Source organism: Rhamphochromis longiceps, linkage group LG4, assembly GCF_057381845.1.
Source record: "Rhamphochromis longiceps isolate RC_006_pf linkage group LG4, R_longiceps_female_GT1.1, whole genome shotgun sequence".
NCBI classification, from domain to species: Eukaryota; Metazoa; Chordata; class Actinopteri; order Cichliformes; family Cichlidae; genus Rhamphochromis; species Rhamphochromis longiceps.
In genome coordinates this window covers 11,157,861-11,180,899 of record NC_140560.1, presented here as the reverse complement: position 1 = coordinate 11,180,899, position 23,039 = coordinate 11,157,861, and the positions used below count along the sequence as shown (strand labels likewise).

General features: G+C 42.3%; 1 protein-coding gene across 9 annotated transcripts in view; it reads right to left on the bottom strand.

Annotated features, from left to right (window-relative positions):
• LOC146671081 (RNA binding protein fox-1 homolog 2-like) overlaps positions 1-23,039 on the bottom strand; it is a 55,292-nt gene that overhangs the window by 9,838 nt on the left and 22,415 nt on the right. For 6 of the 9 annotated variants that reach the window (XR_014911402.1, XM_085403253.1, XM_085403254.1 and 3 more), the window contains 8 exons: positions 17,560-17,763; positions 14,030-14,203; positions 13,579-13,632; positions 13,237-13,329; positions 2,914-3,001; positions 1,814-1,870; positions 1,351-1,498; positions 190-232 (listed from right to left, as the gene is read on the bottom strand). Coding sequence is in view for 6 of the 9 variants with exons in the window: in XM_085403253.1 (XP_085259379.1) it covers positions 190-232; positions 1,351-1,498; positions 1,814-1,870; positions 2,914-3,001; positions 13,237-13,329; positions 13,579-13,632; positions 14,030-14,203; positions 17,560-17,763 (861 nt within the window). In the remaining 3 variants the exon portion in view is untranslated. The remainder of the gene's footprint in view (positions 1-189; positions 233-1,350; positions 1,499-1,813; positions 1,871-2,913; positions 3,002-13,236; positions 13,330-13,578; positions 13,633-14,029; positions 14,204-17,559; positions 17,764-23,039) is intronic. The other 3 variants (XR_014911404.1, XR_014911403.1, XM_085403252.1) reach the window with 1 other exon arrangement.

Below are 23,039 nucleotides of genomic sequence, written 5' to 3'. Positions count from 1 at the left end.
CCTTGTGCAGGTATGTGGCATGTCGTGCTTCTAAAGAGTTCTCACCATTCACCATTATGGAGGCAGCTCTGTGCAGCGCATGACCGGACACACATGCAGAATCACCCCAAGAAGAAAAAAAAAAGAGCAGGAGAAAGCCGTGAGGGGAGGGACAGAGATGGTGTGTCGGTTGGAGGTGAATTTACTTACATATAAGTCTGCGGCTCCGTAAAACCCATCCTGATACACCACGCTGAGAGGAGGAGGAGAACATGGGAGGGGGAGAGAGAGAGAGAGGGGGACAGAGCGGAAGAAGAGCAGGAAGTGGAGGGTGCAGTGCGAACAGAGTGGTGCACGGTCCCAGAAACCCAGGGTGGATGGAGGTCACAACACAGCAAAATAGAGAAAAAGAGGGATCAGGTAGAGAGAGGGAGAAAAAAGAAGGAAGAGGGAGAGAGAGAGAGAGAGAGAGAAAAGTAGTTATTTCACACCCATGCAGCATGCAGAGGAAATACAAGTTCCATTTAAGCTCCACAACTGCATCTCAAAAACATTAAACAATACACTCGTGGGGCTAATACATAAAGGTTATTGAACTGAAATGAGACCATAAACGGCTATTGCTCCCCAGCGAGTAGAAAATCTGGCCAATAAAGGCCATTTTGAATAGATCGTTTTATGAGGAACGATGTCTGGGAGGTGTAGTTTTCAGTGGAGCACGTATGGAGAAGGTATTTCCTGCATCCCTCACCCACCCCACGCACAATTTCATCTCGTTTCGCTTTATTTAAATGTCATGTACAGACAAGCCACCGGTCAATTTGGCTTTGAACTGAATACGATCGCAGTCGCAACCCCCATTAGCCAATCATCGCAGCACAGCAACAACATGCACAGTGCACACACACCGAGGGAACAAAAAACGCAAAAACAAATCATGGTAAACGTGAATAATCTAAAGCAAATCTGTGCGCAAGGTGACTGCTGCTGTATAATGTCTGCATGTGGTCCGTGTGTGTTTATGCAAATCTGCTGACGGTAGGATCTATGTGTTTATTCAAATGAGGCTTCAATGGTGCAATCCCATCAGTGTGTCACACTCCACTGAATAGCTTGTAAACGGACTGACAATGTGCCAGTTGGACTGCTGAAGAGAGTGAAGTGTGAATAATGTTTGAGCATGAGGAGTGAATGAGCACAGCTGTGTTAAGCAGAGACCTGGTCAAACAGAATTTGGAAAATGACTCATGAGGTGATGCTCGGCGGATTTACCGAAGCACTAAACAAAACAGATCCTGATTTTTTTTTCTATATCCAGAATGAGCTTCAACAGCAACAGCTCTTGTTTATAAAGAGGCAGGTTATCCTCACCCAGGATAGGCAGGGATGGCAGGCTGCGGCACAGCGGCCCGCACAGCACTGTAGACGGGCCGGCCTCGGCCCCGGAGGTGGGCACCGCGAAATGCCGCTGCCGCTGTTGTGGCTGCTGCTGCTGCTGTAGGGTAGGGAAACCCTGGAACTGTAGGCGAGGAAGCAGATAAAGAGGACAGGAGAGGATTAAAGGAGGAAAGATGACAACCCAGGTAGGAAATGGGATGACAGTATATAAAACAAAGTGACACTCGGAATAAATTGAAAGAAAGGCAGAGGAACATTCCAACTATAACACAGAGGACTGTATCAATAAAACTGTCAGTGAGGAAGAATGCTGGGTGAGCAGTGCATTAATACAGATTAACAATCACAGTGTGACTAAAATGTAAAGTGGGGCTGTCACTCTACAGCCAGACAGACCATTTTTAGTGTGGCTTGAAGAGACAGAGATGGGCCTTACCTGCGTAGATCTCTGGTCCATACATAGCTCCCACCACAGGACTCAACTTCCACCCTGCTAATAGTCACACAGAGAAGGGAAAGAGCAAATGATAAACAGGAGCCGTCTTTAAAGTGTTAATGCCTGTCGCATGCATAGTGCTACCCCTCAGCGACCTTGTAGAAGCACTTACGGTATGATAACAGTACCCCATCTGTTTTTACAGCAAAAATGGTTTATCCAGTATATTACATATGGTGTACTGTGGATATGTTCTGATATTCCCTTTTACTGCTGTCATCAGTTGCTTGCTATAAAGTTGCTGGTAAATCTACGAGAAGAAGCTGCTATTCAAACCTCCTGTTTGCAACGACAACCAATCAAAACATAAAGAATACAATTCTTGTGTTATTCGTTTTTTTGGATGAACTGACCGACTGCACCAGGACCGATTATAAAATACATTTTGATTATTAAAGTTTCTTTTGTGAACTGTGAATGACGCAGAGCTCCGAGTGTTTTCACACCTGCAGTTTGTTTAGTTTGATCTGAATCAGTTAATGAGTTTGTAGCCTTTCCCTTTAGTTTGTTTTCTTTTACAAAAAAATGCATCACTACAAACCACGTTCAGTCAGATTATCAGGTGTGTCTGAGGCAGGAGAAACAAAAGTAAACGTGGGGAATATGGATTCATTTTACAGCTTGTTGCTAGCTCGCAATGACCGTTTGTACACTCTGTGCATTGATGGTAGCTGCTGCATCCCAGAATGCAAAGCATACCTCGCTATCACTCAAACTTGCAGGTTGCTGGTTCAGCTCGCTTTCACACTGTAAACAAACCATACAGACCACCACCTCTGATGCGTCTCGGTGCAGTTGTTTTGGTCTATACCCGAGTGCCAATTTGTTCGCATCTGCTCAAACGACCCCGCAACAAGTAAGAAAACTGTGCCAGAGTCCGATTCAAATGGACTAAAAACCAGAATAAGAATAAGAACGCAGAGCTGGAAATGAACTTAATGGACTGCGAAGCTATAAACTATTCTCCGCATGTACCTATGATGTTTGTATTTTTAGACAGGCTTGGGTTCATTGTTTGTGCACATCACAGTGTGTGTTACCATAGGGTAGTGTGCTGAGAGCTTCTCCATTAGGATAAGGGCTGACCATCTTCTTGTTAGTCATCACTCTGGCGGTGGCGTTATTCACCTGGGGGATGGAGGAGCCAACAGTCAGAGGCACAGACACAACAGCTCAGCAGAGGAAAAGTAGCACATAGTCTGAAATGTAAATCTCAAGGCCAGGGCTGATATGCGTGGTGTTTTGTACAGTAGATTGAAAAAGCCTGCTGCTGTGTTGAGTTATTATAATAGTCTCTGCTCATCGTGTGGCTGACTTTGTTATTAAAAAGGAAATAGCGGTGTCATTTGGGATTATGGTTAAGCAATTTAGTTGTGCCAACATTGTAGCTTATCTTCTTCCCCCAATCAGCCTTTCCTAGTCTGCCACATTTCTTTATTATAATAATTATCATCAAAATGCACCCTTGAAGGTCAAACAATATTTTCTTCTGCTGGCACCACATGTTAAATATTGTGCACATTATAGAGAAATCTGCCTCTGCAGAATAATGAAACACAACATCACAGGCTGGAAAATAAAAGTGAGTGCTGCTGCATTTCATCAGCGACGAGGCTGCTGACTCTTGTTTATGTAGCACGTGTATGTCTGTGTGTATAACTGGATGGAGATTGTTAGGGGACTTTTTAGTCATCATGCAATAAAAAGCAGGTTGCCCAGTAGAGATTTAGTGATTCGCTATGAACAGATACAAGGAGTGCCACTGGTGACACTGGTTGTATTGTTGATGTGCGCATAAACAGGGGTGGGGATACAGCAAAGGAAACTGAGCTGTACTTATTTTTTGGCAAGTACTGTGGCTTTTTCTTCTTCTTCTTTTTTTTTTTTAAAGGGGCGTGCGTGTTCTGTGCATGCTCGCTGACATTTCAGACTAATGCTCCGGCCTTTCAATCCAAGACGGCTGATAATCTCCTCTCTGAGCTTCAAAGGCTTCTACTCCGGTCCCTTGATCTATCCTCATCTTCCTTTGATGGGCTTTAAGAGAGGGAGATTGTAGCTCCCTGTAATAACCCATACTGTCCAAGTGTGCTGTTGAAGTTGCACATTTGACTGTGTGGCAAGCTAAAGATTAATGACCTTTTGCCCAGCGAAGAGCCTCTGCTTGTGTGTGTGAGAAAGAGAGAGAGCGAGAGAGCTTGAGGAATGAGAGTGCTTGTGTGCGCATGCACGCTTCACTCCAATTTATAAGACCATTAAGGCTGCCTTTCGCATCGCCCCTCTCGGTGAGTCATGTTCTTTATCTGCAGAGCTTCATTCAAATGGAAATGAGGTTTACCTCATTTTTCCCTCATTGCAAATGACAAGGTCAGTGGCAAATGATTCAATTAGCCAGGCCCGGCTACCTCTCTCACACAACTGTGTGCTGGTGTCTGAGTGGAAACATTCTGAAATCTCAGTTTAGTCAATGAATCAAATTTATGCAAACGTTTGTGTTACAAGAGGGAAAATTTCCCAGAGGCTTTAAGCCTGAAGGTAACACTACACTTAAGGCCATTATATAGCGAGCGCACTGCAAAAAAAGCAACACAAAACTTTTTACTATATGTATATTCAGTATCAGTGTGCTTTTTGACCTACAGTGCACTTTTTGCCAAATACAGTGATCTGATTTGTCACTGTTAGAAAAATGCTTCAAATTCATCCAGTGAAATCACGCGGTCGGTGTGAACGTTTCAATTATGAATAGACGAGTCTAAAAGATATCTAGCACAATATATTTGGATGGATATGCTGTGTGCAAAGGCCTTTACCCTGTAGCAACGGAACATTTAAGCTACTCTAATAATCTATTTGTTTACTGAGGTTTTGCAAGAAATGTGACCTCTAACCATGTGACGTTAACTTGTCTGCCATTTTGGACATGTGACAATCACGTTGGCAGTGTAGGATCAGGCCAATAAGGCCTAGAGTTAGATCCACAACCGTCTCACAGCCAAACTCACGGGAGACAAATGAGCATTTCCCAGTTCAAAAAGTTTTGAACACCTTTTGAAACGTGTTTGTTGCTGCATGAAGGCAAAAACTTTGCCATTTCCGATTAGCACTTTTTCAAGTTTAACTACCACGTAGCTGGTGGTTAGCCAGCATTTGCAGACAACCATGAAAACCCGCCGAGAAATGCATCAATCTCTTAGCAACCAAAGCAATCACAGGGTGTTTGCATCTGAAACATAAAGGAAGCACAGCCAAATCAGTCGGGGAATACAAATACTGGTTGTATCACATCCAATAGGGCAGACAAATCTTCGTTTTTCCATTATGTGCATGACATTGCATGAGAAATCTAAATATATAGCTATTTTGTGTGTGTGTTTGTGTGGTTTGTGTCATGCGCAATTAATGAAACTGGGTAAACGATCGGCAGAAACACATGCAAATCAGCAGAGACCAATACGGAAGGCAAATCTTAAGTGTTAATGATTAATCAAACATTCATCCTTTCTCAGCCCACTTTTGCCCTCCCAGTCGGACCCGGACAGTAAAACCAGACAAAAACAAAGTCACATTTCCATATGAAACCAAACTTGTGGGGTTTACGTACCTAAAAAGAAAATAGTTTTAAAAATAAAATTCAAAAGAGAGGGGGAGAAAGAGTGGGGTAAAAAACATTTGTTCGACAAAATTAATAATCATATAACACAGAAATTACACGCAGCCAAATACGGGCGCATCACATGACCAAGAGTGAGTAACAAACTAAAAAAAGAAAAGAATGAACAAAATTTAAAAAAAAAAAAAAAAAAAAAAAAACATTTTAAAAAAGGAAAATTTCAGCCAATCAGCAAGCGTCGGATGCAGCATAGAGACCAATCAAAACAATCGCAGCACTCCCACACCAAACACGTACGAGACAAGGATGAAGGTTAAGAGTACGGGATGCAAAAGTGAGGAGTAAAGAGACAGAGCCAGTCCATGTACGAAATAAACAGGAGAACGAAAAGATGGAGTGAAGAAAAACGAGAACAAGGGAGAAATTTTTACATGAGCAACACACACACAGAAAAAAAACAAACTAAAAACAATTACTCTTTAAAATAAAACATATACATATATATATATATACCAAGGTGCATCATTCAAAAAAAGCAATCAGTTTTGGTGACCATTCTCCTGAAAAATCTCACTGTATGTGGTGGGTTGAGAAACAGAGCACCAAAGGATGGAGGGAGGAGAGAGAGAGAGAGAGAGAGAGAGAGGGAGAGAGAGAGAGGGAGAGAGAGAGAGGGAGAGAGAGAGAGGGAGAGAGAGAGAGGAGAGAGAGAGAGAGAGAGAGAGAGAGAGAGAGAGAGAGAGAGAGAGAGAGAGAGAGAGAGAAGGAGAGAGAGTGAGAGAGAGGAGGAGAGAGGAGGAGAGAGAGAGAGAGCAATCCTCATTCCCAAAAAAGGAGAGAAATAAAATAAACACGAGACACTATGCCAGGCATTAAAACTGTGTGTCACAAACTGAAAGACCAGTACACTATGACTACTACTACAACTACTAACACACAGACAGTCCACTACAAGAAAACCAAACCAAAGGAACAAAAAAGAAAAGGCAGCATAATAGAGACCCAAAAAACAGCAAGGTAAACCCCATATCGGTTTAGAGATGCATATGGTTACACAAAACTCGCTGATTCAGTAAGTGATAACAAGCTGGGGGCTGCATCAGCTTTTCATTCACTCAAACTTGTTGTTGTTAGTTTATTGAAGGCAGTCACTTTAAAATGAGTTGCACCAAATAAACTACTTCTTATTTAGGTTTCATTTAAAATCTAAATAGAATAAAACACTACATTCACAGCTAAACACTCCCAGGCATTGCTGTTGAGTAACAGAACCAACCAAAAGAGTGAAACCAAGTGCATCTTTCCAGTGGCCAGCAGGGGGCGATGCCTCCGGTCAGAATTTAATATGAGGAAATTAAGCTTACTTAATTATTAAGAAATAATTCACTTATGGCCCTATTTGGCCTTAATGGAAAATCTAACCAGCACTTAATGTATTTAGGCATAGTCACGGTTACCTGCTGGTTCAAACTGAGCATCACAATGAGGTAGAAATGTGATATAAGTGTCTTCAAATGTGACATGCTTGTTAGTGCCAGGCAGGCTGAGGAATTCACAAAAACTGCTGATCTACTGGGATTTTAAAACCCAAGCATCTCTAGGGTTTATACAGAATGGTGTGGAATGTCCTCAGTTTTTCAGTCTGTTCCAGTTGCTGCTGTGGCATCATCTGATATATAGTTTAACTGCAAAAACCCCTTCCAGCTACCTCGTGTGTGAAGTGTTCACAAGAAAAACAACATACTGCAAACTTTCAAAGGTATATCACAAACATCTGTGAAGTTCCTGTTGAAAAAGGCTAACAGGTCTTAATTGGATAGTAACAAGTTTTAATGGTGCAACCCATTTTATTCAACTGCTGGACTGGAAATAAGAAACTTTCCAGCCAAACTTGTATGAAAAACTGGTGCAACTGTGTCTGGATGGTTCCTAATGGTTTTACTTGTACATCAATTGAAGAAAACATCCCAATATATATATATGTTTATTGTTCCAATTGTTTTTTTAACGTCAAGGCAAAGCCAGTGTGCTAGCCTCGGTATGTACATTTGTGAAATCTTTGCCTTGGCAGTAAACACAGAAAGGGCTCTCCTGGCATAGCGACTGTCTGCAGTATGATATGCCAAGATCCTGCCTCGCCACATGTTCAGCATTAGGCCTCGGCCTGTGTGAGCGGCAAATCATTTTTCAAAACACCGCGTCCAATTGGCAAATATCTGATAAATGTGCTCTCCCCGAAAAGCAGACAGACCGGTGAAATTTAAAAAAAGAAATTAAAGAAAAAGAAACAAAAACTTGAAAACCAGGGTAGCCTTAAATTGCCCTGCAAGTTCTGCATTCAGTCAAAGCGATCGTAGGCAGCACAGGGAGCAAAGCTTTGTTTCATTTCTGCTGATTTCTTTTTTATTAATCAAGAAATGGATGCTATATGCATTGAGTCCAATGGAGAATTAATAAGATGGGATTGTAGATAGCCGTGTCATTGCAATAAAAGAGGAGGGTGATTACATTCGGTCATTCCCAGTGAGGTGTTAATGACGTGGTGGAGGAGGGAGCGAGGGGGTGGGGGGCGGCCATGTGGAGGAAATATTACTGCTAAAAAAGATCAGGTCTGTTGGAAGATACTGTGTCAGTCTGTTTGTGTGAGTGTGTGTGTTTGTGATATTGCAGTGTGCACTGAAAAATGACACAATACCAATAAGGCCTCACACTGCATGGGCCTATCGCATTAAAAGCATCGGTATAGAGAAATGTAAAGATTAATAGTGTTAATGTAACAATAGATAAATACCCATTTGAAGGGTGGGTGGGAAAGGGGATCAATTTTAGTGATAGATGTTTGTACACAACTTACCGTTACCGTAGAAACAGCGAGTGGTTACCGTGGAGACTGACAACAACACACAGAAGTCGTCAGGGAAACAGAAAAAATATAATAAATAAAGGAACAAATAATCCCAGGAACAAAAGAAACCTAAATGCCCCTCCCCGCCCTCCCCACCAACCACCACCTGTTTTTGCCCCAAACCTGATAGCAGCATAGTTAGAGCTCAGAGCAGAGTACGAGAGAAAGAGGAAGGGAAAGGAGAGAGGATGCTAGCTCTCGATGCTCTCACCATTGTAACAACAAACACGTGGCAGCAAGGTGTTCGGCGCTCTAGAGAACATGGTCCAGAAGAATGGAGGTAACTGGGGAGGGGGACCTTAGCCACAAAATAACTAAGGAGCAAATGGAACACCTCCAAGGAAAAGAAAAGAAGACACCAAATAACACCACCCTCCATCGTTAGAGCAGAATAGCAAAAGTCAGTTTATTGCTGCCTGGGTCTATTTCCAGTCAAAAGGGCAAGCAGGGACATTTTTGGATAGAAATGGACTGATTCTTGTGTAGCAAAGTTACGCCACAGAAGGAAGAAATGTGTGTTTGGACACTGAGTGACTATAATTTCCACTTTTATCCAGTCACCACAAAAGAGCACACTGAAGGCCAGTCAAACAAGAAAAACTAGATGGATGATAAAATAAAATAAAATAAGGGAAAAAAAAACAAAGAAAACCGACCAAACATCTTTTCGTCTATTCCAAACTAATCAATACGAAATGACAGAAAGACAAACGTGACTGGCGAAAAGAGAATGAAGGGATATTGAAGAGAAAGAACAGAGCAGACACACAGCGACAGATCAAGGGTTGAAAAGGGCAAAGTGCAAACTCTCTTTCCCCGTTTCTTTCAACCGCTTTCTTCGTAAACACACACGGACACGCTCACATTTCATTCATTAATCTTGGCCGCGGTGACTCATGCAGTAACAGAAAGCTCAAATAACAGATCAAATACTGTGTGTGTGTGTGTGTGTGTGTGTGTGTGTGTGTGTGTGTGCGTGCGTGCGTGCGTGCGTGCGCGTGCGTGCAGGGTGGGGGGCCGTGGTCATCTATGACAGGTGAGCCTTCGAATCAGACCGTGGCTGATCCTGTGACTCGCATTCGAGTTCATTCAAATGAAATTCTCACGGGGAAACGACTGATTGAAGGCCCAACTGTGTCTGTTAGAGGAGCGTGTGGCAGCAGCACCGTTTGGTGAGAATATGCGTTGTCAGGCATGCAGAAACACAGACACAACTGCTTCTCCTCCCTTTTCACCCGCACACATCCATGCAGCGATGACGACACTCCTCGGGCTCGCTTGCACCCCCGACTCGAGTCCCTACTTTGCATGCAAAGCTGCACCGTTCGTGGCACAGAGAGACACACACGTGTCAGCCATTCTGTGCTCTTGTGTTATATCTGACTAAAACTCTGCGCCGCGGAGGAGCCTTCACTTCCCATAACACTCCAGCAACACAGATCGATCGCAAACGCACAATTCTAGAGCGAGGGTTAGTGAATGGGAGTTTGCAGGGTCCAACATGGTCTCTGTCTCAATACCATTTCTTCTATGGATGTGTGAAGACCTGTAAAATATGATACTTGCAACAACTTAATTTTGAGTGTGCGATCAAAGTGTGCTTCGATCATGATTATTAGGATTAATCAAAAAGTTAATAGCCTAGCATCATACATCTTCACCTTCAGACGGTCCCGTATAAATAAACAAAGAAGGAAACATTAAAACTTAGCTCCCTGAACAAATGAAAATTGCTCTGTGTGACCAGCAGCTGTTGTTCACACAGAGCAGAATCCAATCATCAGCCAGAAGCACAGTTACGACAGCTGCATTGTTTCAAAATGTGCGAGGCGCACACCAGATGTGTACACCAGCCTAAAAATAAAGTGGACCCATTATGTTCATTCCAAGCTCTACCATATTTATTTTATTCCAGCCCTATCTTTATTCATCCTATCCCTGTAAGCTGACTTTCATCTGATTGGCTGCCCCTCCCAAACAGCAGTGGTCTGCTTGAGATGACCATATAAGGATATAAGCTCCTGACTGACAACATACAAATCAAAGACAATTAAAAAACAAACAAATATCTGAACAGTAAGCATTGAGAGGACTTGTATGCGCAGGGATGACACTAAACCTTATTATCTGAAATTTTAGCTATGTTTAACATAAGCATCCACCTTTAGAGACAGAAAATAAGAAAAAGGCTCCCTTTAATTTTTCTGTAACTGGAACTGAGACTATGATTGGACCCGAATCAACTCCGCTTACAGCCACTAACTACAAGTAGAATAAATCTGTGATAGCACGTACAACATGTGACTAAAATGTAGATAAAACAACACGTTAATGACAGCCAAAATGGTACAGTCAGACAGATGCTTGGAGTGTGGGCTGCTTTATGTCAGGGCATATACACAATCAGAAAGACAGCCATGGATAGATGAAGATGCGCATGTTTGAAAGTGTGTACAAGATCCACATTGTCATAACTATATATAGGCCTATAGCACTCAATGGTCTATATATAGAGTAAATGGTGATGAGATGGGAAGAAGCAGGTATAGACAAAGAGAACTGTAGTTGGGCCACTTACATGGATACATTGGAAGCATACAGGAAACTGACTTCTTCAAAGCGCAGAGTTTTATTCCAGACAAAGAGAAGTACAGTGTAACTTTAAGTACAACAACTCTGTTTCTACTCTCTTTCATTTAATCCACATACATGCACACTATGGGGAGCTAGTAGGAAAACAAAAAGGAAATAAAATAAGACTACCCAATTCCACTTGCATGCACCAAGAATAAAAACAAGCCAGCACTCGAGTACAGTACAGCATTCCTTTATCAATCATTGAGTCAAAATCAGTCTAGGAGTTCAGCTATCAAGCCTTTTTCCCCCAGTAAGTGAAACAAGCTATAAGCACTCAGGTGTAACTCAGTTCATGCCAACCGAACAAGTAAATTAACAGCCCGTCACCACAACTAATTCAACAAAATAGCCATACATAATAAACATGCAAGAATAAACATCCAGCTGTCAGCAGTACTGCCTCAGCGAGGCTCCAAATTACCAGATTAAAATATAAATCATGCACAACTAAATCTACATCAGCTAAACCCAGGCCACTGGATAGCAGTAAACTCTAGTCACACACGTAATGGTGAAATATTTATGTCTAAACAGTCGCACAGGCCTATATTTCAGAGTTTCTGAATTATAAAAGAAATGTGAGATTTCACTGTTGCTCTTTTACCATATTTGTCTCTGAAAACAAACTTCAACAAACTCTGAAATCATACGACCGGTTGAAGCGTGAGTTACTGCAGCGACATCTGCGAGAAAGGAGAACTGCCAGAGAGCATTGCCTGAAATAGAAATGTCCGGCCGTTTTTCCTTGGCTGGAAGAATGTATAAACACAAATCCACTGTTTGTCCTGCGCCAGCCTTTTGTCTTCAAGCCCATGCACCATAAACAGACAGAAAGAGAGAGGCTGCTCTACAGACTCCTGCTGCTGACCCACCATGCGGCTGATACGTGACTCACTACGAGGCCATCGCTGCTACTGGAGTTCAACAAAACACATGCAGAGTGACGACTGAAAACAAAGATGTCTTGCTGTTTGACAAGTGACTTACATCATGCAAAAATCTGGGAAGAGTCACAGAATCAGGTTAAAGCGATGCCAGGAATGGCACAGGTTGTTGATATACAAAAGGAAAAACTGATGCATGGTAAACTGGCTCCATCAGTATCCATTCAGCTTGCTGACTGACTGAAGGTGGAGGTGGCGGAGGGGAATATAATGTTGTACCAGTGGATGCAGGTGGATGTTTCTCATTCTCCACCACACTGCAGCAGAACTGAGAGTACATAACTAAAAAGGTTCCAGCCTCATCCATCATGCAGGAACTGCCTTGCACACACCCACACACAGACAGACACACACACACATACATACTCGTCACAAGGAAATCACCACAGTAAGCCCATGCACAAATCCTGGCTTACGATGGCACAAGTCAAGTGATCCAATATGGATAACTGGCTGATTGAAACCCCAATTAAAATAAAGAGGGAAGGAAAAAAAAGAAAAACTCAATTCAAAAACTAAGAACATGCTTCAGGTAAAACATGGGAAAGAATATGTCACACAAAAAACACACAACCTCAAACCACAAAAACCAGAAAATAAATAAAATCAAGTGTACATTTCATCAGAAAGAACCCAGACTTCCATAAAGTGAGCATGCGTCAGTGTTGCTGTGATTCCCAGCATGCTGCTGTTGCATCAGGAGCCAAAAGCTGTCACAACCACTTAGCTACAGCACCGGGAGAGGGGAATACAGAAGGATTTCTCTATGCTGGGGGAGAAAAATAAGAGCATCTGACAGCAATCTGCCATGCATCGTCCTTTCACTGCGTTCCACTTGTGCCCTCCGGTGCAAAATGCACAAATCTCATTCCAATTGTTGCACGAGAAGTTGTAACGTTAGCGTGGCTGCAAGTTGTGCATCGGTTGAGGGGGGCAGGTAAAAAGACAACAGGTTAATATACAGAGGGCAGGGGGGGAAACACTTCAGAGGAAAAGTACCCAGCATGCCTTAGTGTAGTGTTCTTGCACCCCTAATCATTCCCACCACAAAAACAAAACATCAAAATAATAAATCAAGTCTTTTGGGTTTTAAAAACAAGAAACATATTGCAGAGGACCGGTGTGGGATACCACTGGGCTGCATCAGAGCATATCACTAAAGGGAGGATGGGAGCTAGCTAGCACGTCAGTGATCAAGCAGAATTATGGTGGGAGTAGAGAGAGGAGACAAGAAAAGAAGGAAGAGAAAGGGAGAGAGCAAAATTACCTCAATCTTACGACCTTCCACCAGTGTGCCGTGGAGCTTTTCCCTGGCTTTCTCTGCGTCTGCGCTGTTCTCAAATGTCACAAAGCCAAAACCCTGTGGTACGCAGCAGAGGTTAGAGAGGTTGATGGTGAGTGAGGGGCATGTCAGAAGGGATTGCCAACCGGTAGAGGACAATCTGCGGGACTCATTCTGACACTGTTAAACAGATGACTTTAGTTCTGGAACAGCGATTTCTCACGCGGACTGCTAATACCACATGACAAATAGTCACAGTTACACAGGAAATCTTTCAGCAGTAAGCCGGTCACAGCATTGAGTATCAGATGCTTGATGCGCACTTACCTTTGAACCCCTCTCATTGAAAATAATCTCAACATCCAGGATCTTCCCAAATTGCTGCGAAGAAATTTGAGGAAAGAAATATTAGCCAACAATCTTATATCAATAAGGGATCTCACGATTCTGTGCTTAATTAATAAAAGTCATTAAGGGCCATGTAAAGCTATTTGAATTAAAGCTACTTTACACTAGGGGTCACTGTTACACAAAAGACAACATTTGCATTTTAATGTGCATTTCTTTGCGTTGAACTCTGCTCCATTTCTTTCCTCCTACTTTGACACTCATACAAACATGATGACACAGATAAGAGAACACCCATCAGTCTCCTTTCTTTATGAGCGTTTCACTCTTTTGTCATTCGCTCTGAGGCAGCCCCTTATATGGAGGACGCAGGGTGTCTAGACTGATTTATTGATCCCCACCTTAAAAATGAGGCTCCAACAGTTCTTACCCCAAACATCTGCCTGAGGTCTGGGTCCCGGAAGCGGAAGGGGATGTTTGAAACATGGAGGCGTTTGGGGGTCCCTTTGGCCTCTGTCGAGTCTCCTGCTGAGCCTCCCGCTCCTGTGCCTCCTGCGCCGCACTGTACACCCGCCTCACCCTGAGACGTCTCCTCTGTCTTTACCTGTTTGTGGGAAGAAGAGGAGAGTGAGACAGATGGAGTCAAGTTATAGCGCTGTATAGATAGCAGGAGAAGAAGAAACAATGGAGAATAAACCGAAATGGAAAAAAAGACAAGCAATTTATTTTTATTTTATTTAAATGCCTGTTGCCTCAACTCCTCTCTCCTTTCCTCTTCAGTACAGCAAGTCAAAGAACTCAAAAGTTACAAAAATAAAATAAAATAAAGATATGACACTACGTATCTGGTCAAGCTGTGGTAACCAGAAAATACTGCCCCCCTATCCAGGTGTGAGCTGCACGGTGACTTGAGCTTTTTTTTATTTATATAATACTCAATTTTTTATGTTTTTAACACATTGGTAAACAAAAAAGAAGACATGAATTTGAATAATGAAATAAAGATTCAATGTGAGTCTTAATACATTCTTATATTTAGATTAAAATCTACTCATTAGCTCAGTAGCGACATGTTAGACCGCTGTTATTTGATCATCATATCAATAGGTGTACTTAACATTATGTATTTAAAGTTAAATTTAACTGAGGGGTCAAAATGCCAGACATCATCATAAGAAAGCGTGTTCCTCAAAGAGGCAGCGGCTATGCTCAGAGGCACTGATGTGATCAGTGTGAAAAGCTCCTCCTACTTCTAAAAAAAATAAGAAGAAGAAACAAAATAACTGATCAAAGTTTCTTAAAATAACATGGACAAGTCAACTATAGTGAAAATAAAGAGCGCCCGTTGCATTTTATGCCTGTTTTCTGATAAGATACACGCAAAATCCTTCAAAGTAAAAGCCTGTGGGGATCGTGAGTCCAACTTGACTGGCGGTTTCTCGTTTTGATCAAGCGTTTGGGGTTTTTTAGCCTCAGCTAGTAACCCAGATGGGAGGGACTAGGAATCAACAATGAAACAAGCTGAGAAATGAGAAGAGGTGCGTCCACACAGTTTTGCCGGCAGCCTCGCTCTTATGCCCGTCTACACAGGATGCGTTCAGGTTTGTTCGTAATTAAAAGTTTGTAGAAAGGAGTCACCCAAATTCACATATCCTGCAGTCTAAAAGTTTAGACTCCAAGTAAAAGCACAGTTTTTTGCATCTGCATATAAAGTAGGGCTGCTCGATTATGGCAAAAATGATAATCACGATTATTTTCACTGAAATTGAGATCACGATTATTTGACGATATTTATTTCGTCCGCCAGAGCTTATATTATTTTTTTTTTACATGCTGTAGTGCCATTTGTGGGAGCATTTCAAGTTGCTATACATCAATACAACTGTTATAGCCCATATTTTAATAATGTGTATGCATTAAGTCCATAGTAACTACATTAATTGCAAAAAAGTGCAATAAACTACAAAAAAATTGAAAATCGTTTTTGTTTTTACATATATTTCTACTTGGAGAAATTTAAGAGGTTTATCCCTCAAAACTTTAAATACAAAAAAGTTGCAAAAAATAGTTTACAACAACAGGAAATTTATTTTGAGTGTCTTCATAGTTTTATTTTTGGAGATACAGCAATTTTTATATACTGCAGGAAAAACAAAAAAACAATCCTATGATGCAAATTTGCAAAGAATGTGCATGTGCATCAAAATAAACTATTTCCAGCAGTGCAATTCTAAGGCCTACAAGTAAAAAACTAAATTTTCCGCAAAAATGACGTCACTTGCGATAGTTCACGTTGATGTCTTTTTCAATGTGGGAAGTGTTAAGAACAGCTGATCGGATCGGCAAAGTGTTTCTGGAATATTATGTTTTTGTTCCTGCAAGCTCTTTTTATGCAATTTTTGCAAAGCTATATGTGGAAGGAAACCGTGACCGAGGACAAGCTGATGGCATAAGAAGTAAGTACAACTCCTCTGGTTTCATATGGAAAAAAATTTATTGTGCTAGCTTAGCGTTCAGGTTCTACAGGGATTTAAAAATAGTTACACAAAACGAGCATGCTGCTCTGACCGGCTTTAAAGGTTTAACAATAACAATGTATTGAATAATGACTTTAAAAAATAATATAAAATAGTGTGCAAATACTGATAACAGTGCAAATGTTTGCAATATAAGAAATAAATGAAAAATGTGAACTTTGCAGTGTTGCTCTGTGGTGCAGCTACGACACCATAGCAAAGTTTACACACTGTGTCTACTTGATCCACGTCTGACTCCGCGAACCCATAATGTTTCCACACCACTTAAGTTTTTTTTTTTTTTACCTCTCTTTTCAACCAACGGCAGTCACTCTCCTCTCCAAATAACTTCTGCTTAGCTTTCCGAGCTTCCCTCGGGTCCTCTTAATTGTTGTGACGCGTGTTCGAAATGCAGAGCAGTGCGCTTGATTTGCCACATGGAGCAGCGCGAGAGTAAAGCATGAGGGAGGGGCTAATAATCGGCTCAGTCATTTTTAATGATCGTTGAAAGCCCAGATCGTAATCGTGATTAAAATTCGATTAATTGAGCAGCCCTAATATAAAGCGAAAAAGATTAAAACAGAAATGTCTCAGTTTGATCAGATGAAGATGAGATGAATGCTCATTTCATGCCAGTATCTTTAGGGAGGCAATGTGATCATATTGACTTTTAGCAAATGCAGTGAGATGTTTTTATTTTATTAGATTTGGCTGTTGACATTCAAGCTAAGCTAATATAAACACAACATGGGAATTTAGATCCGTAGCTCCTTGCTATTAAAACTAAAATCACCTGACGATTATTTTACTGCTGTTAGAGGAAAGTCAACTAACCGTCAGGTGTCGGTAATGAAGTCTGCTGAGGAATGCCAAAAACTGAGCAGGCACCCACTGTTACCTCAGATTTGAGAGAGTTAATATTATTGTGGCAGCACAGCGTGTCGTGGTTTATGAGATGAATCATTATCAACTTGTAAATTCTGAACACATTTTAATGATCACTAAATCACTGTGTTTTTAATTTTCTATAATAATTAGTCAACAAAACACACCTCTCAGCTTTTCATGTATTCATGTATTTTGAAACTGGGTTTTTTTTGGAGACGTGAAGTATAAATGTGCCCGTCTCTAAAGCACTCTGGGTCAACGTCTGTTGTTTAAATGTGCTTTAGGGTATTAAAAAATAGACAACATAGAAAAAAATAGGTTCAGACATTTTCCATGGATATTTAAGGTACACGGTTTCATTTCCACAAATGTTGTAATACAGTTCAGTGGACTACACACTGAACTTAGAGGATAGTATCAATCGATCTGATACCAATACCAGTTTTTGCTATACAAACTATTCATATTTGAATCCGTCCGCCCACCTCTACAAGGTATCAAGTATATATATATATATAAATAAAAAAACAAAGGGAAATGAAATCGTGGTGCTTACATTGCTGCTGTTGTTGTTGGTGGAGGTGGGGGCTCCATTTGCACCAGCCCCTACCTCTGCTGCACCTTGGCCTCCAGCACCAAACATGGCCCCAGGGCCAAACTCTGTTCCCGGTAGACCGTTTTGAGGAGGGGGTGGAGGTGGGAATGCTGTAAAGGGTGGGGCCACCAAACCCTCCTGTCCTCCTGTCGAATCCTGAGAGCCCTGCGGGAGCGGGGGAAGGAGGGGGAGGGGGAGACAGAGACAGCTTAACATATATTCTCAGTGAGCTTTTTACAGCGACTGCAGCTCCCTGACGGAGAGAGAATGAGGGGGTTAAAATCCTGCCTATCAAATTTCACTCTCTCTTCCTCTCTCTCTCTCTCCTTTACCACGCAGTCACTGCTTCATTCCCTGCCTCGCTTTACCTCCATATCTCTGACAGGCATGTGTTTTCAGTCAGCCGACCATGAAATATTTACAGCAAACAGATCTATTATTAGGGCAGTATGGTGGCGCAGTGGTTAGCACTGCTGCCTCACAGCAACAACGTCCTGTGTTTGACTCCCAACATCTAGCTGCAGCCTTTCTATGTGGACTGTGGGTAGCCCTGCTTCCTTCCACAGTCCCAAGTCATTATTACTAGGGTTAGATTAATCTAAGTATGAATGTGAGTGCGAATGGTTGTCTCCCCAATAGACTGGTGACCTGCCTCTCGCCCTGTGCCAGCTGGAATAGCGACCCCGATAAGGAGGGGATCATCTATTATTAAGTTGCGAAATTTGATACAAGGTTTGAGATACAAAGATGCTTCTAGGATGGATCGACAAGTCGGTAGATAAATACTAACAGCGGCATGTAAACTGTGACATATTTACATACACTGCTGCATTGTGTGATACTTGGGAAGATAAGCTGTACTTCAGATTAGATGCGGGAGCTTCACTGCCTATGGCTCTGTATCAGCAATAGGATCACCTACAGATTCTTTAAAGCTGCTGCTGCTGCTCCAGCACGCTCACAAATACACACACATATATATCTTTATGTTGTGTGTGTTTGGGTGTGTGGTGACTCTGCACTATTGCTTGCTTCAATCATTTCACACACTCAAGGGCATTTACAGCAAAGCCAGAGTAAAAGAAAGGTAGAGGATGGACGGGGAGAAGCAGAATGATTAGATTAGATTAGATAGAACTTTATTAATCCCTCGGGTGGGTTCCTCTGGGAAATTCGATTTCCAAAAAAGCACAGCACCGACAGAAGTTACAGAGTTACAGAATATTATACATACACACACACACACACACACACACACACACACACACATATATAAATACAGAGACAATATAAATAAAATATACGAAGGGGATAAATAGAATAAATAGGAATAAAAATAAAAATACAAGTGAATTGCACATTTCAAGTATTGAGTCTATTGCACTGTTGACTATTTACAAAAAGTATTGCACAAGGTATTGTACAGTGAGGTGAAGAGGCACTACAGCTTAGTTGTTCCCCCCTCCTTTGTCCTCCTGTTTCCCCTCCCTCTCCCCTCCAGAGAGGAGTTAAACAGTCTGATGGCGTGTGGGACAAAGGAGTTTTTAAGTCTGTTAGTTCTTGTCTTGGGGAGAAGCAACCTGTCACTGAACAGACTCTTCTGGTTGTTTATGGCCGTGTGCAGAGGATGCCCAGCATTGTTCATAATGTCCAGCAGTTTCTTTAATGTCCTTTTCTCTGCCACTGTCACCAGAGTGTCCAGCTTCATGCCGACCACAGAGCTAGCCCTCCTGATCAGTTTCTCCAGCCTGGATGAGTCCTTCTTTGCTGTGCTGCTCCCCCAGCACACCACAGCATAGAAAAGTACTCCAGCAACCACCGACTGGTAAAACATCCTCAGGAGCTTCCTGCAGATGTTAAAAGACCTCAGCCTCCTGAGGAAGTACAGTCGGCTTTGGGCTTTTTTATACAGGTGCTCTGTGTTGCATGACCAGTCCAGTTTATTGTCCACCCACAGCCCGAGGTACTTGTACTTGTTGACCACCTCCACCTCCTCCCCCTCTATCTGAACCGGCAGTGGACCTGCTCTAGACCTCCCGAAGTCCACAACCAGTTCCTTAGTCTTTGAGGTGTTGAGTTGCAGGTGGTTTGTGTGACTCCATGCGACAAAGTTCCTCACCAGACTTCTGTACTCCTCTTCCTGATCATCCCAGATACACCCCATGATGGCTGTGTCGTCTGCAAACTTCTGATGGATTTATTAAAAAAAAAAAAAAAAAAAAAGGCCATCAAGTTTGGGGTCAGGGCTGCTTTTTTTCTACCAAGCTAGGCAGGATGACACACCGCATCCAACACCATTAACCACTGGTCTGGTCTCTGCCATGGGCTGTATCTGGGCTGGGTGACGCCTAGAGACACTCTGTCTCCAGACAGCCTTTTTAATTAGGCAGAGTAACTAAGATGCCGCAAAGCAAATGGGCTCTTTCCCTTTCTCTAATCCTATAGCCCGACTGCTTACTGTTCTTCTGCAGTCACAGCCGCAGTGGCTGTAAACAGTCAACCGAGGCTAAAAGGCCCATCTGCAACACAAGCAGCTTCCTGGAGTCTGAGCCCAGCTGATAGTGGAGGAATCAGAGGAGACTGCGTAATCCACAAACAGGCTGGAAAAATCTGGGGAACTCGTCCACTACTGTTCTGACTGCAGGAAATGCATGTTAGGGGAAAAGGAAAAAAGAAAACTGTGTGTTTTGCATCCAACTACGGTCTTTGTCACCTTGTGATAAAGACGGCCCATCAAAAACCTGTTCAAAAAGAGATAACGCGCCATTAAAATTCATTAGCTGGGCCTTAGCCTGGCTATGTTAAATCAAAGCTTAAGCGTTCTTGTTAGGGCATGTGAGCTCATAAACGTGCAGTAGCCTGTGTTAAGCCACCAAAGGGTGTGTTCTTCAGGCATATCCCGACCCATGGCTGAGTCACAAAAACACACTCATAGTGCAGAAAGGAGGAAGACTGAGTGGAGAAAGGAAAGAGTGACAACATAGCAAAGAGGAAAGGGGAATTAGATCGGGCCTGAAAAAACTGGACTACGTGCATTTATGCAATGCTAACAACTCAAGCTGCCGTAGTCAGCCAAAGACAGTCACACCTACTCGGCAACCAATGAACTGCTTTTGTGAGAGGGGGAGTAATTCTTTTTAGTCTACATTACTATAAATACTCATAAAAGCTATTGTTATTTTAAAGGGAATCCCTAACTATTTTTCCATGTTGTTGAGAAACCAAGCTTCACATCCAGTTTGGGCTGCTGTGGACCTGCTGCTACTAACAGACAGCGGGGCTCGGTGAAGCTGTGGCTGCATGCGAGAGTCCAAACATTCAAATAAACCAATCCTGGTGCGTTTACACTGAAAGCCTTGAGCCTTTCACACAAACATTGGTAGAACAACACTGACAGGTTAGCTGAGTGCTTTTGCATGATAGGTTTTGTTGTTTGCTGAGCTGTGATGTGCAAAAGTTTACACTTGACTTTTTGATCATCTGTTCTCACAAAACACAGCCACACTGACCATTTCCAGCAGTAGCTACGGCGTAGATTTCCGGCTGAAGCATAAATCCACAGTAATGGCAGACCAATATTAATTTGGTCTGATGAGAGCATATCAACCAAACAATGGACCAGATGACCTCTTCTAATGCCGCCGCCTGCTTGTAGCATAATTAGTTATACGAAAAAAAGCATCTTGAAGTATTGTACCATTCATCATCCTGCTGCTGAGGCTTAACAAAACAAACAGAGTGCTTATGACCATGTTTGTGGACTCAGATACCAAATTGAAAGATACAGTTTTTTTAAATGAATTATTGGATAAATAAATGAACTAATAAACAGGACAAGGAATAAAGCTGTCACTGGATCCAGATCAGACTGGATAAGACTACAGTGTTAGGGTGACACAGGCATTCCCGACCCGCTGACTAAGGAGCAGTGATGCCCTACATGGCAGCGTCACATACTGAAAAAAGGAGAGAGGGGGGAAAGGAAAAAGAAAACCGTGGAAAAATGAAAGGGGGACTTAGTGGGGAGAGAGGAATTATAGGAAATAATGAGACACTGCATTAGAGTTACGTCTGGTTTCAAGAAAAACTTTCCAAAGGAAGAATTTTGACGCTGTAAGATAAGATTAAACAGGATATGCTTCTTATTAAAGTGTCATGAAAAGCAATCTGAGCAAAGGTGAAAACAGAGTAGCTTCAAGTATCAGCTGAAAAGCTCACAAAATTAAAACCTGATATCGCAAATAAGAAACCACGACATATTCATCCCAAAACACACAGTGGGCGATTTACTTGAGAGACCTGAGACTGTGTTTTTACATACACACAGAGGATTCTGGCGGGGGGGGGTCACCTTAGGTGTTGACACCAGCCACAGAGTCAACACCCAAATTGTGATGATGCTGAAAAATTCATGACAATTTGTCTATTGCAACTATCTACTAAGTTGTCTGGCTGGAGGCAGAAATACTACTCACAGATTCTTCTCCAACTGCAGTCCATCTATTTTTCCTTTCCCTTCAGCTGAAGTCAGTGTGCCTGTGTTATATCTCCCCCGTCCACCCACCCTTCCCTCTCTTCCCTCCCTTCATTCTTGCCTGCCACGCTTGATGAAAGCAAGAGGGCCATATTTTTTCGCCTTCTTTCAAACCCACTGGCTCTCTCTCCTCTCCAGTCACTCAAAGCCCCAACTGCACTGATATGTCCATCAAACAGGCCACAGCCCCATCTCCTTATACAGCTGCCTCTATGCAGACGCTGCCTCTCTCTCTTGAATGTGCGCCAGTTGTCATTTAGAGGTACATCCATAGTGCACTGGCTCACATCCAGAGGACACATAGATAGATATCTGGCAACAAAAGTGCCTCAACACAGAACCTTAAGTCGAAGCTCCCGTTCCATATGCTGCAGCTATAACTGTAATCAGAAGCAGCTCGTAGGTTAGCCTTAACCACCGACTCCTGTTAAGGCTGTCAGGAGCTTCCGGAGTGATCAACGGCGAATATTTAATGCTTTGGTTGGAGCTCTTGAGTGGGAGAGCAGTGGGTGGGGTGCTGCTGAAGACGATGAAAGCAGGACACACAACTTTATATTTAATTAAAAGGCATTTTCTCTTAAGGACTCTGGTTTTATAACCACAACGTCGTCTGACAAAAATGACCACACGCAGCTTTGCTATTTTTACAACTGTTTTAAAATTAGACACAGCCTAAAAAAAAAAGTCTTTTATTTTTTATTAATATCACAAATTGCACTGCCTCCATTTTGGTAACAAACTACTAGAACAACATTGCACATGTGCCTTTTTGCTTTTCTCTTCCAAAAACTGCACAGAGATGACTAACAGAGAGGTGCAGAGAGTGACCCCATGCTCGATGGCTAGTTGTTGCTAAGGAGGAAAAAATAACAAACTCCAAAAAGTTGTCAAGTTGGGAAAAACTAAG